The 13,326-nt window shown below is 34.1% G+C and overlaps 1 protein-coding gene across 5 annotated transcripts in view; it reads right to left on the bottom strand.

The window, feature by feature from the left end:
• The window catches only part of AKT3 (AKT serine/threonine kinase 3), a 404,883-nt gene that overhangs the window by 108,135 nt on the left and 283,422 nt on the right, over positions 1-13,326 (bottom strand). For all 5 annotated transcript variants that reach the window (XR_008382960.1, XM_053604360.1, XM_053604362.1 and 2 more), the window contains exons 11-12: positions 7,393-7,607; positions 608-695 (exon numbers count right to left, since the gene is read on the bottom strand). Coding sequence is in view for 4 of the 5 variants with exons in the window: in XM_053604360.1 (XP_053460335.1) it covers positions 608-695; positions 7,393-7,607 (303 nt within the window). In the remaining variant the exon portion in view is untranslated. The remainder of the gene's footprint in view (positions 1-607; positions 696-7,392; positions 7,608-13,326) is intronic.

Below are 13,326 nucleotides of genomic sequence, written 5' to 3'. Positions count from 1 at the left end.
AATCAACAGTACCTAAAGTAGTTTTATAAAGATGGAATAGACACAATTTCCTATTCCTGAACTTACATAAAAATCATAATATTAAAACAATAACCATATTACAATGAACATAATTTGTGATATTCATTTTGTAGGCAATAAAGTTGTTTCAAATAACAGAGAAGTCTGAAATAAGATAATAAATTTATTACGTTGTTAATTATTACAACTAAATTTCTTTTAAGTTCCTTTAAAAATAAGGATCTGTATAACTAAATCTGAAGTGTTTACTTTAAAATTAAAGGCATAAGACAGATTTTAAAATTATGATTTTATTTCTACTACTTTTCCTAAAGAAAAACAATGTTTGGTGTCTTTTTTTTTTAATCAAAAAAACAACAAATTATTATGGAAAAAAAGGAGCAAAATAAATTTTGTTCCCATTAAATAAAATTTCAAGAGGCAGGGAAGCCAAATTACACATAAAATTTTGTGTTCAGAAATTCAATAATCACTCAAATGTCAGGGTAAAGTAGAAAATATCATTCATTTAAAAGTTGTTTTGACATAGATTAATTTTAGCGGAGTAGCCAAAATTTGTGCATAGTACCCTATGAAGATATCCTACCTTTTTATCATACACATCTTGCCAGTTTACTCCAGAAAAGAAACTGTGTCTCATAATTTCTTTTGCATCATCTGGTCCTCCACCAAGGCTATTAAGACAGAAATAAAATTAAATGAGTATAAAATATTTACATAAGCCCAAAGCATAACAGTGAAAGTTTGTATCAAAGTATAATTTTTTGTGTAATAATTCTTGGGATAAACAGTCATAAAAACATAAAGCTTTTGCTGTAAGATCTAATTTTCCCAATATGCCATTAAAAGAACTAGCTTCAGGATTGTAGTATTTGGAAGAAAGCGTAGGTGTTAGAGACAGACCTAAAAGAGGTGCTTATGAGATGTGTGATAATAAAAAAAATTGCTTAACTTCAGTTTCCTAATCTGTAGAGCGGGATTAATACTCGACTGGTGAATTACTGAAAGGGTCAGAAATAAGAGGAAAATACCTAGCACAATAAATGGTAGATATTATTATTGTCAAGTCTCTCTTTTCTTTTCTAAGAGACAAGGGCTTGCTCTGTCACCCAGGCTGGAGTGTGGTGTGATGACAGCTCACTATCATCTTGACCTGGGCTAAAACAACCCTCCCACCTCAGGCTCCCCAGTAACACATGCCACCATGCCTGGCTGATTGGTTTTTCTTTTTTAAAGACAAAGTCCCGCTACGCTACTCAGGCTAGTTACAAACTCCTGGCTGCAAACAATCCTCCCACCTTGGCCTCCCAAAGTGCTGGGACTGCACATATAGGCCACTACACGCCCAGCCTCACTGTCAATTCCACAAACCAAATTACTTTTAGAGTCGCTCAGGTCAAAATGTATACTAGTCAGGGGGCAGCGCCTGTGGCTCAAAGGATAGGGCACCGGCCCCATATGCTGGAGGTGGTGGGTTCAAACCCGGCCCCGGCCAAAAAACTGCAAAAAAAAGTATACTAGTCAGTGTAAATTCTGAAATAATAATTGGTTATGAAAATAATCTGTGGTGGACTATTTCCATATCTTTAATTACACAGAAACAGAATTGTTAATCTAGATCAACTATCATTACAATGTAATTTTTATGCGACTTCCAATATGAATTTAAAAATTAAGAAATATATCCCTACATTTTTAAAGGTGTTCTTAGCCAGTACTTGACACAATATGCAATTCTGATATCTTCTGGCTTCTCCAATTTTATCTAGCATAGACTAGTCAGTAAGACAAAAGAGAAAAAAGTGAGAGGGAGGAAGGGCGGGAGGGAACAAGGATAGAATGATGAAAAAAAACGAAGGCAAACCTATTTAGTAACATAAGGACACATGCATTTAATATTTGAACTTGCACATGGTTAGAAATGTGTGCTGGTAAAAACGTGGCAACCAGCTCCCTGGGGAAGATCATGAACACACACACACACACACACGTTAGTTTTAAGTTTTGCTGATATAAAAGATGTGAGGCACAAAATCTACAAAAATGATACCATATTCCATGTTCTCAGATGTAAGTTAGCAAACTGATTCCCAGAGAAAACTTAGGCTTTGTCAAACTCTAAAGCCACCTATAAACGTAACTATCAAAAATGATTAGTTTAATCTGATCAGTCTTGATGTTTTTGTTTATGTTAAAGTCAAAGATGAAAGTGATAGGAGAGGAAAACATATCTGAACTTCACTAGATGGTTATGTGACTTCTTTGCTGAATGGTTCATAGTCTGGTTATGAGAATGGTTAATAGTCATTTTGTAAAAGAAAATGAAAGAAGATTTACTCCATTTTTTGTGCTATTTACAATGTATGGAACACAGACACAACAGACTTTAAAATATAATCTGGATTATTAACACTTTCTATCACTTTCTAAATCTAAATAGTTAACAAAACAGTAAGTCAAGCCCCAACTTACAATATTTGCCAATTTTGGTGGTATAAATACTCCTCCCATGGCTAATTTTAGGCTACCAATATTATGTCACACGACACAGAAGTGGGGGGAAGACGCACAGTTGCAAACCATTGTTCATTATTTCCACACAAATAACCTCAAAAACACAATTAGCAAAATGTAAAAAATTAAGAAGTGACAAATGTTGAGTATTTATTACCTTTGCCTGTCCTAGTCTTGATTTAATTTGTAAATGTATAATTTAATATTTAATAATTATTATATTAAACAGCCATCTCACAATATTGCTGCAAATCTCATAACTGGGTCTCATGTGCTGGTTCCGTGCCAGCTCCAACACATCACGGGGTGGGAAGAAACAAGTAGGTCACAGAAAACACTGATATTCCCTGATGGAACAATGGGGTAAGCCATCCAGATAAACCTGTATTTCAACTTAAGATGAGATTTACCCGTATTTTTCGTGTGTGTTTAGGGGTAGAGTTTGGCTCTGTCACCCAGGCTGGTATAAAGTGGTGCAATCAGCTCAATGAAGCCTCAAACTGCTCCTGGGCTCAAGCGCGCCTCCCACCTCATGGTCCTAAGTAGGTCTGCAGGTACATCCCACCCTGCCTGATTGTAATTAAGCCATTCTAACAAACTCTGGTTATCAGATACAACCACACGACTGGAAGGACCTAGGATCCTCTGACACACTGTCAGAAAGGAAAATAAAACAATCAGCTGATACCCAAACATCTTTAGTGATGATAAATGTTGCCCACAACTGGCTCTCTCCTGTTCCCAGATCCATATAGAATTCTCTCAATGAATCACACGTCAGAGAAGGGACTTTTGGATGGCACAGGACCAGAATGGCGATGCTGGATGTTTGCACTGGGACTCCCAGACTGGACGTTTGGTATTGGGTAAGGCTCAGGACTCCAGTCCCTGCCCTCACTCTGATTCACTCCATGTCAAGTTGTGTACGCCTCTCTCCCAGGAGGCTGCAAACTCTTTGAAGACAGACATCAGTACTAGATTATCTAAGAAGGAGCCAGAAGCTCAAAATGATCAAACACAGGTTTCTGAAAAGAATTTAATAATTCAAAGTATGCATCAAAGTACTCTGCATGAGAAAAATGAGAACTCCATAGTATTCTCTCAAACTTATGCTATAGTTTATTTCAATGCTGTTTTCATTTGAATTGTACTTGAGATTTTACATAAGGCGGGCGTTGGGATGGAGAATCATAATCATTTTGTAAATAAAAGGTTTTAATCCAGCTTTGGTTACTCATTTTGTGTAACCCCTCAAGCTCTCTAGCAATAGTTTGGCTCTGGACATAGCCAGCATTTATTCTATATTTATCAAATATACATATAAAACTAAAATATCAGTCATGAATACTATGCAAAGTCTAAGAATACAATCTTAGATTGCCATTTTAGAAGCTTGGAGAAATTCTTTAACACAGGCTTCCTCAAAGTGTGAATCTGTCAAAAATTTCAATGTCAATGACTCTCTAATGTACAATTTAAGACTTCAAAATAATAACAAAATATGCTTTGAACTGAGATATTTAAGTCTAGAGTACTAAACTCCAATATCAGAATGCCAAAGTGAATCCTCCGTTACTATGAATTCTTTACTATGAGGAACACCACAGAATTCATATCCTAGTGTCACTGAATGTAACACAAGGCCGTGCTTTTTCTATAAACTCTGTACAGAAAGATAAAGAAGGGACCAACAATACTTATAAAGTAATGGAGAATAATAAATGAAATCAAAATGAAAGTTGACCCTCTCACAGAACTAACAGCAATTCATTAAAGCATACTCCAAAATTCAGGCAGTAATTAAATAGCTGAATAGAGAGAAATGAGAGATGTACAGAGCCCTTTGTTTGCTTTTCTTCTCCCTCTTAAATTGCCATGTTTCCCAGACTCTGTCCTCGCCACCACTGTCTTGGCTCTAACCACGTCTGAGATGTCTATGGCTCCCAATCCATGTGTTTAGTTCCTGTGTTGCTTTGAAGCACTGGTATTATTATAATATTTCCAGTTGCTAATTTGACATTTCCATCTTGGTTATCTATAGAAACCTCAGACTGGATACATCCAAAGTCAATATCCATGCCCTCCCCACTAAGCCTCCTTCATTTGTACTCCCTGCCAGTAATACCCCATTTATTAATCTAGTCACCTCTCTGGAAACCTCAGAGGCGCCCTGACTCCTCCTCCTTCCTCACCAAGTCTATTTAATCATTCACAGAGCTCTTGTTTGCCACTGCTTTAGGAAGGCTTCCTTCTCTTATCTAGAAATTCCATAAACATTCTTAACTGCTCTGCCTGCCTGCTCCCGCCTCTTTACTCTTCTAATCTGTCCACAGATGAGACAGACTTACCTTTAATAACACAGATCTGATTATACCATCCCTTGCTTCAAATTTGCATCCCCTTCTTAGTAACAATTATTTTCTAAGAAACATAAAACCCTTACAATCCCACATATAGGGCTTCATTTCCCAACGTTACCCAACTCATTTTCTACTGTCCAGGCACTGAGCTTCTCAAATACCATGCTCATTTGTAATTTTAGCTGTAATTTACACAAAAATTTCTCTGCCTGAGGGTCATTGCAAATTCCAACTCCTTCATGAGCCTGTTGGAATCCTCCAATTCTCTAGACAGGGCTAATAATTTCAACAGCACTTTGTACGGAGTGTGGCCTGAACATCTGTGGGTACGTGTTTTGTGCCACACATTATTCTGTGAACATCTAGAGTAGAGACTTGTTCATCCTTGCAGTCCAATATTTTAATGCATCTCTGGAGAGGCTTGACATATTATAATAATGTATCATAATTGAAAATACTACATATTCTCTTTAGATCAATACCAATCTAACAATTTGGGTGAACAAATCATAACGAGTTATCCTACATATCAGGCCACTAACATTCTAAAATTTTACCCCAAATTCATTCAACAGTTCCTGAGTACCTATTATTAAATACATGTAATCCATGGAGAAGAGAAGACTGAAAAAAATGTATGAGATATAGACATGAAAACCACAAGTATAATTCTGTTCCACTAGCTGCTTATACAGAGGGACACACACACAAAAAGGGTGGTTAGAGTTACCTGCACGAATCAGGAAATGGTGATAAAAATTTACTGCCCTTGAAACCAAGTCAAATAATAGATCCCCAAATAAAATAGATGAAATGAAGTCATAGCTCTGTTTAAAGATTATCTACCACCAAGTGCTACTCATCACATGATTAGAAAATAAACATATTGAATAGAATATATTTCTGGGCAGTGCCTGTGGCTCAATGAGTAGGGCGCCAGCCCCATATACCAAGGGTGGAGGGTTCGAACCCAGCCCCGGCCAAACTGCAACAACAAAAAAAATAACTGAGTGTTGTGGCAGGCATTTGTAGTCCCAGCTACTCAGGAGGCTGAGGTAAGAGAATCGCCTAAGCCCAAGAGCTGGAGGTTGCTGTGAGGTGTGACGCCAAGGCATTCTACCGAGGGCGACAAAATGAGACACTGTCTACAAAAAAAAAAAAAAGAATAGAATGTATTTCAAAACCTAAACTGAGAGTGTTGCACTGTAAATAAGATAGTTAAAAAATACCAAACAGGTGTGGAGGAACCCGATTTCTGCTCTTGTTCTACATGAATTTCCTGTAAGATCTAGAATAAATCACTTAACTTTCTGGGCCTTTGTTTGTACTTGTATCAAATGGAAATGAGAATAATTTCTACCTTATGTACCATACAAGGCTACTGAAAAGCAAGAGAGAAAACAGATGTGAAAGGGTGCTAAAAAGGAAAACATAATTACTTTATAAACACAAATTAGTGTCTGTTACTAGGATTACAAAATATATTTGTGAATTTTTCTTCACAAGCAAAAAGATGGTATCTCTTTTATCATGTTTGCTTATTGCTGTGGAAGGCAGAAATCATGTTACTTACAAATTTAAAGAGCAATATGCATGCAGTAGAAACCATTTCTAGGGTAGACAAAGCCCAAATTTTAGGATTCAACTATTCCTTCACTTGTTAATCCTGTCTGTCAGTAAATACATATTGAGCATCAACTATAAACAAAATATTATAACCAAACATTATGTGAGGTATTATAAAAGACTCAACAATATATGAATTCATCTAACCTCCAGATGCTTAAAATCTAATAGACTTTCAAAGAAATCATGATATGCACAGGTATCCAGATAGAAGGGTGGATACATATGATATATACATAAAAAGACATGTATTAAGGAACATTTAAAAATTAATAGTCATTTCATGTTTATTTTTATGGAGTATATGTGAATGAATATGTAAGTGTGAACGAGAAACATCATGGCTTATTGAACAAAGCAGCAAGGGAGGGCTCTGAGATTCTTTAGGTCATAGCTGTAGCCACAAAACAGAAATACAAAATGTATAAAGCATATTTTGCCATCGATCCCTTCAGCTATGCATGGAAAAGAAAAAAAGCAGATATGTTAACACAGGTTGAGGGGGGAGTATAGAGAAACATCTCTATTTAATTTTTGTAAGAAATATTAAGGCCCAGAAACTGAAAAGAAAAGAGATTCTCCCATCCTAGTATCAAGCAACAGGGCAATTAAGAAATTGTTCACTCATAATATAGATAATGCAACTCTCAAAATCCTTATTTGGTAAACCTGCATAAAATTTTCAAGTTGAGAAAGAGCTAAAGACATTTTTTAAATGTTCTATATTACACAGTTAAAAATAAGTCAGTATCTCAGTGGAAAGATGTCTACATCAAATACATTGCTTCTTGGAGTTAGTTATATTTGAATTAATTTCCATATCACAATTTTTAACCACATTCGTCAGTAACTCACTGAGCATTGAGCTTACCGTTTATTTGGATCCTTTATCAAGAGCCCTGAAAGCAATGATTTTGCATCCGAAGAGAGTGTTCGAGGAAATTTAATGTCTTCCATCAGTATTAGTTCAAAAAGTTTCTCATGGTCCTGATTGTAGAAAGGTAACCTCCCACACATCATCTCATACATGACGACCCCGAGGCCCCACCAGTCCACTGCTCGGCCATAGTCGTTATCTTCTAACACCTGAAAGGGAAACCAGTAAGAAGATTAATTATCATGCGTTAACTTTAAAAGCCTTATTCATAAAACATAATGTTTTTGTATGAAAATGAATCTTAACTTTCAAAGTCTAGGTAGTCTGTTCTGAGATCTTAATATTTAAACCATAAAACATCCTAACAAAAGATATAAATCACATCAAGTATACACAATATTCATGATGTCATATATCCAGAAATGGTCAGTGTACAGATAGGGGACAAGCTATACAAAAAAGTATGCCTAGTTAAATGGTTTTACACTTTTTACGGTATAAAAGGATCAAATGAAAAACATTAGCTAGCATATCTACATATTTTCTCCTAGGCCTACTGACTTCATCACTCTGCTTCCACTAATGTAGGCATTAAGTAACAACTTACAGCAAGACCACACTGATTACACAGCACACGATGTGCTTTACATACTCTTGCTTTAAGAGGAACTAAGTAATCCTACAGTGAAAGACGGGAGTAAACAAACTCAGCGTAATGGCGATCAAGCATTGACACCCATTCAAATAAACTTAAAGTAATCTCGGAGCCCCTGTAAGTGTTTAAACTCTTTTTGGAAATATTTAATTAACAAAGTGAATATAAAGGTTTATTGTTCAAGTTGTAATGAATTTTAGTATCCAAAGCTTTAATACCTTACAACAAAAGTTTCTGTTAAAACACGGTAAAAATCACGGCCTTTATATCTGTATGGTATATGTCCTTAAAGTCGTTTCCTAAAATACATTACATGTGAAATAAATTTAGTAAGAAATGACATGAAAGTATCAGTTTGGCTATGTTAGAACAACCTGTTCAAACTGGAATGCAGTAATTTACCATTTGTCCCAGGAAAAATTTGGTCCTATCTTTTTATCAGATTTTTTTCCTCATCCAATAAAGTATTCCTCATATATATGCATCTTTTGATATTTTATTTTAAATAACTATATCTGAATAATCTTAAAGCTTACTTTATTTGATCCTCTCAGGTTTGAGAAAACCAGCTCAAGAAAATCACATCACATGAATTTTATCAATTAAACAAAAACTTTATAATTCATTACGTAAGAGAAAATTTGATAAGAACAAAGTAGTACTCTTATTCCAAACTTTCTTGAATTAATTAAATCTTTTGTTGACAATTACTCTTATATGGCTTTTATTTAAAATATGTCAATAATTTCATAAAATTACAGATGGTATTTTTGACAGTTACCTTATGACAACCAATAAATACTATGAAAAGTACTTTGATACACAGAGTATTTAAAGATGATGGATATAATTTCAAGAAAAAATTATGTTACTTAAAGATCTATTCAGCGTTTTTGGAATACTATGAAAAGATTTTTAATTCACTGCATCAATGTTTATTTCATAACTAAAGAATACTGAAAACTTCGTTGATAAGATATGAATACAAATATAGTTTGCATGATTTTTCTAGAAATCTACTGCAAATCATAAACTAAGGAAAATATTTTCTGGAAGAACGATAAATTCTATTTCTCATCTAGCCAAAAAGAAAAATTTTGAATTTATACTTGCTTGAAGTAAGTAATATGAGAACAAATAGAAGACAAGAAATAACCTAAGGGAAGTGCAAAGAATTCCATTCACATGGGTATTGAAGTTTAAGAAATCCTTTATACATAATTTTAAAATACCAATGACTTTTGATGATTCAAGGATAGTGCACTGTTAGTGAGGCCTTTATCTAATTGACACAGGATTTTACCTAATAACAAAAAAAAATTTAAATCTAAGAACCTTTAACTGCATTCCTACCATAACAACAAAACAGTGGGACACACAAAAAGCAGCCAAATGTGGTTTTTAACCTCTTTTTTCATAAAACCATAAAAAGCATAAAAGCTGGATTAACTGCCTTCTGAACCCACATTTCACCAGCCGGGTTCTCATCCCCAGCTGGCAAAACTGGCAATCCTTTATTTTTGTTTAAATACCTGGTTTGCAGCCAGAAGGGAAAGTCAGTACATAAAAAGAGGATTTTTATTTTTGAAGAGAAATAAGCAACTGAAAAATAAAACTTCATTGTAAAAATATCTGTTTGATAAAATAAAATATATTTTATTTAGCTTTGTAAAATGAATACTGATTCTCTAAATGAGTGGTTTTGCTTCTGAACATACGTGCTTTAATTGATATACAGACACATAATGCTATAATTAGAACTGTTTGCTGTATCAGTTTATACGAACAAAATTGATGTAATGTACTGTCTTATCGACACGTAAACTTAAGCAATGCTGAGTACAAAACACTCCAGCGACCAAGCCAGCCCTCTTTACCTAAGAGACTTCACTATCATTTAAAAGGAAAGAATTTTGTTCAACTCCAACCTACAAACAGTTGTAAGATAAAACACACAAGAAATAAAAATAGTTGCAATATTCTGCATGTGGATGTACGTTGTAAAATGTGTTCCTATTGTTCAAACAATATCCTTTCTCTCTCCTTAAATGTGAATTATTTCAAAACACAATACTTTGAAATGTTCTGGAAATCCCAAAGTCAAATTAAATAATTCAAATCCAACAGATTACTTTTATAAGATATTTCTTCTCCCTTACTCAAAATATTTATTTTCCTAAAATTATAGTAACATATAAAATTCACACTCTTTAAGGATTGCAATCCTTTCTGGCTATTTCTGATAACTTCTTTCCTAGCAAAAAGGCTAATTTATTTTGTGGCTATTGTGACGCTGATACAGGGTATGACAAACAGTGATCAAAAGTACAGGGATGACAATGGTAAAGTGCATTTCAACTCCATTAAAATGCTGGTTCTTATGTAATCTGGATATAAACATACATCAAAATGTTCCTGAAGTAATCTAGTAAAACAGTGATCTTGAAGAATTAATCTAAAATGTCTCTTTTACCCATGAAAGCAGTGTTACTGACTTTTAAATCAAACTCACAGTTTAAATGAGAAAGTAGACATTTGTTATTCCTACTATCCCTATGGACCACTGTATTCTCTATACCTACATTTAACACAAGGGCCCCAAACAGATAGAAAGGACAGGAAAGGATCTGGAACATTACAAGATCACATCAAATCAAACGTCAAACAGAGCACAAAGTCTAGGGAACAAGGTTTAGTTTCAATTTTTCTGCCCAGAGCCAGATATTACTTAATTTCTTGATATAATAGAATCTAAGATTCAGGGAAGTCATACCCTGACTTCAGTGTCTTATTTTAAGGTGTGCTCCCAAAGATGTGCTAGGTCTTATTTTCAGGGGACGTCTTATCTTTCCTGTAAGTAGGTCTTATTTTCGGGGAAACAGGGTAGCAGGTACCGATTAATGTTAAATATTCTGGTAATATTTGGTAATAATTAGGACACTTCCATTTATAAAACAACTAGGTAAGTTTAAAAAACACCATATCTTGAGTGGTTACTAATTTCAAAGACTGAAATTAAATAAGAAACTATGTATTTTAAAATAATATCATCAATTAAAGTTCCCAATGTAAGTATTTATTTGGCTAGTGGACATTTGCAAAAAACACCTTCATTCCAATATTCTTTTACCAATTACAATTTACTAAATTTATTAAAGGGACATCTCCTCTTGGTAGCTAGGCCTCACAACGCACCAAGGTGAGCAGTCACAGGAGGCCACGTGTCCCCTGGAGTAGCTTACTGCTCAATCAATAATCTTGACAGAACAGATGGGGGAAAATTAAACATCTAAACAAACTGTCTGCACACCTATGTTGTGAAAGTAAACTGCGAACTTCGATGGACCAATTCACCACTAATTCAAGAACAAATTTTCTTCTTGTAGCCTTCCTTTCACTTCAGGTAACAGATACGTATGTATTCTAAAGGGAGCCCTTTATATATTCCTAACATTACTGGTATTTGTTCAAAAAAATGACCTGCGAGCCTTCAGATTTTAAAATGAATTGCAGCTTCGGAAGTATATTTCAATTCATAATTATGAATTCTATGATTTCTTGGTGTATTCCTCATAAATGTAACTTATAACTAGTCCTCAACTGTTCTAATAATTCTTATGTGACAGCAACTGTAAATGCCATTTGCTATGAATGAGAATGCTGTACACTTTACGGACACCTTCTAGCAAATATACACGATTACTTGCATATAGTTAACATCGTACTTTCAAACACAAACTGGCTAGCACAAGAAAATCCCTTCAACAAGAAAAAAGCTAACTGGATATAATAACTGTGATTAAATTGCACTTACTATGAGATTTCTATATATCCTTTTTATTCTGAAAGAATAAACACTGAGATTCGAAGAAACTGGGTCTTTGGTTCTTTACTTACAGCCATAGTAAAATACTATAGGTAATCACTGGTGTTCTCCTGGGGTTAGTGTTCTATATATTCTCATGCTTCAGAGATTTTAAAATTAAACTTGTTTTTGAACTAGAATCATACCAAAGTACTGAATGCAAATATCCTGACTGTAAAAGCCACAAAAGCCATGTAACATTGAAAAAAGTTCAGGTGAAAAACAGCTAGTATTAGGATGGACGGATCTCTAAATAGGTAAGTCACCCCCTTTAAACATCAAGAGGCATTAATTCCATTTTACTTCATATTTAAACAATAACCAGTTATGAGACAAAATGGGATGGCTTTTAATATTACCCCCAAAATAGTATAAAATAGCACCATAGTCCAGAAAAAGGTAAATTAAATATATTCAATTAAATAGTATGCCAACATATGGCAGAAGTTCTTAAATACGAATTCTAACTACTGAGCAGCTAACTTCCATCTGAATGAACCACTGTGCTCCTTTACTTCATTTTGCCTTTCAAAATTGGTGATGAGACCTTTTGGGGTCTACCAGGAAGATGAAGGTTTTCAAAAATCTAAGGAGGACAGGTGTTATATGAATTATTAACTAAATAAAATTAAATGTTTCAGAAAGCCTATATAAAACAACTCTCTCTTTTCATTAAATGCTTAAAAGTTCTAGGACTAGTTTTCCAATCTGTTGGAATACAGGAGAACTTCGTCCAGGAGCTAATAAGAGTGACTACTACATGTGTTAGTATTTTTACCTAGAGATTAAAGGTGCAAACACATGTAACTTTAGCCTCATTCAATTCTCTTAAGACCTCTTAAAAACAATATTGACAGAGTTCACAAGAATATCTTTTACATTTATTCTTTGCTGGATTTAAAATAAATAAAATTCCATTTACTACATTCCATTTGAATTAATTTCTACTTCCCTCACCTACACTACATGCTAGAACCGCCTTTTCTACAGCTTTTACTATCTTCTTTGCAAATTAATGTATACTTTGACTTTAAATTTACATAGTATTTAATTTCCATCTGTGCATTGCTCTATCACAATAATCTTGAACAAATCTTTGTATCAAAATAGTTATCAAACCGATCTATTTCAGATGTTTTCAAAATGTGACATTGTATGTATGAGAGATATAAAGATAGGTTTCGAAAGAAAAATAAGTAAAATTACAGCAAGCGAATGTTTTGTAAAAATGAGGTTCTGAAAACTAAGAAGAATGTATCAAAAATTGCATTTCAGCCACTGCAAAAAAAATCATTTTACACTTAGAGGAAATAAAATTATATACTTTTCTTCCTCAGTAGCAACAATAGTTAAATATTATATTATTTCCCAACAATCAAGTCATTTCTTGCAATCTTTTTGTTAGTTC

The sequence above is a fragment of the Nycticebus coucang genome, chromosome 10 (genome assembly GCF_027406575.1).
Source record: "Nycticebus coucang isolate mNycCou1 chromosome 10, mNycCou1.pri, whole genome shotgun sequence".
Taxonomy (NCBI): Eukaryota; Metazoa; Chordata; class Mammalia; order Primates; family Lorisidae; genus Nycticebus; species Nycticebus coucang.
The sequence above is the reverse complement of the archived record's forward strand: the minus strand, read 5'-3'. Positions and strand labels throughout refer to the sequence as shown.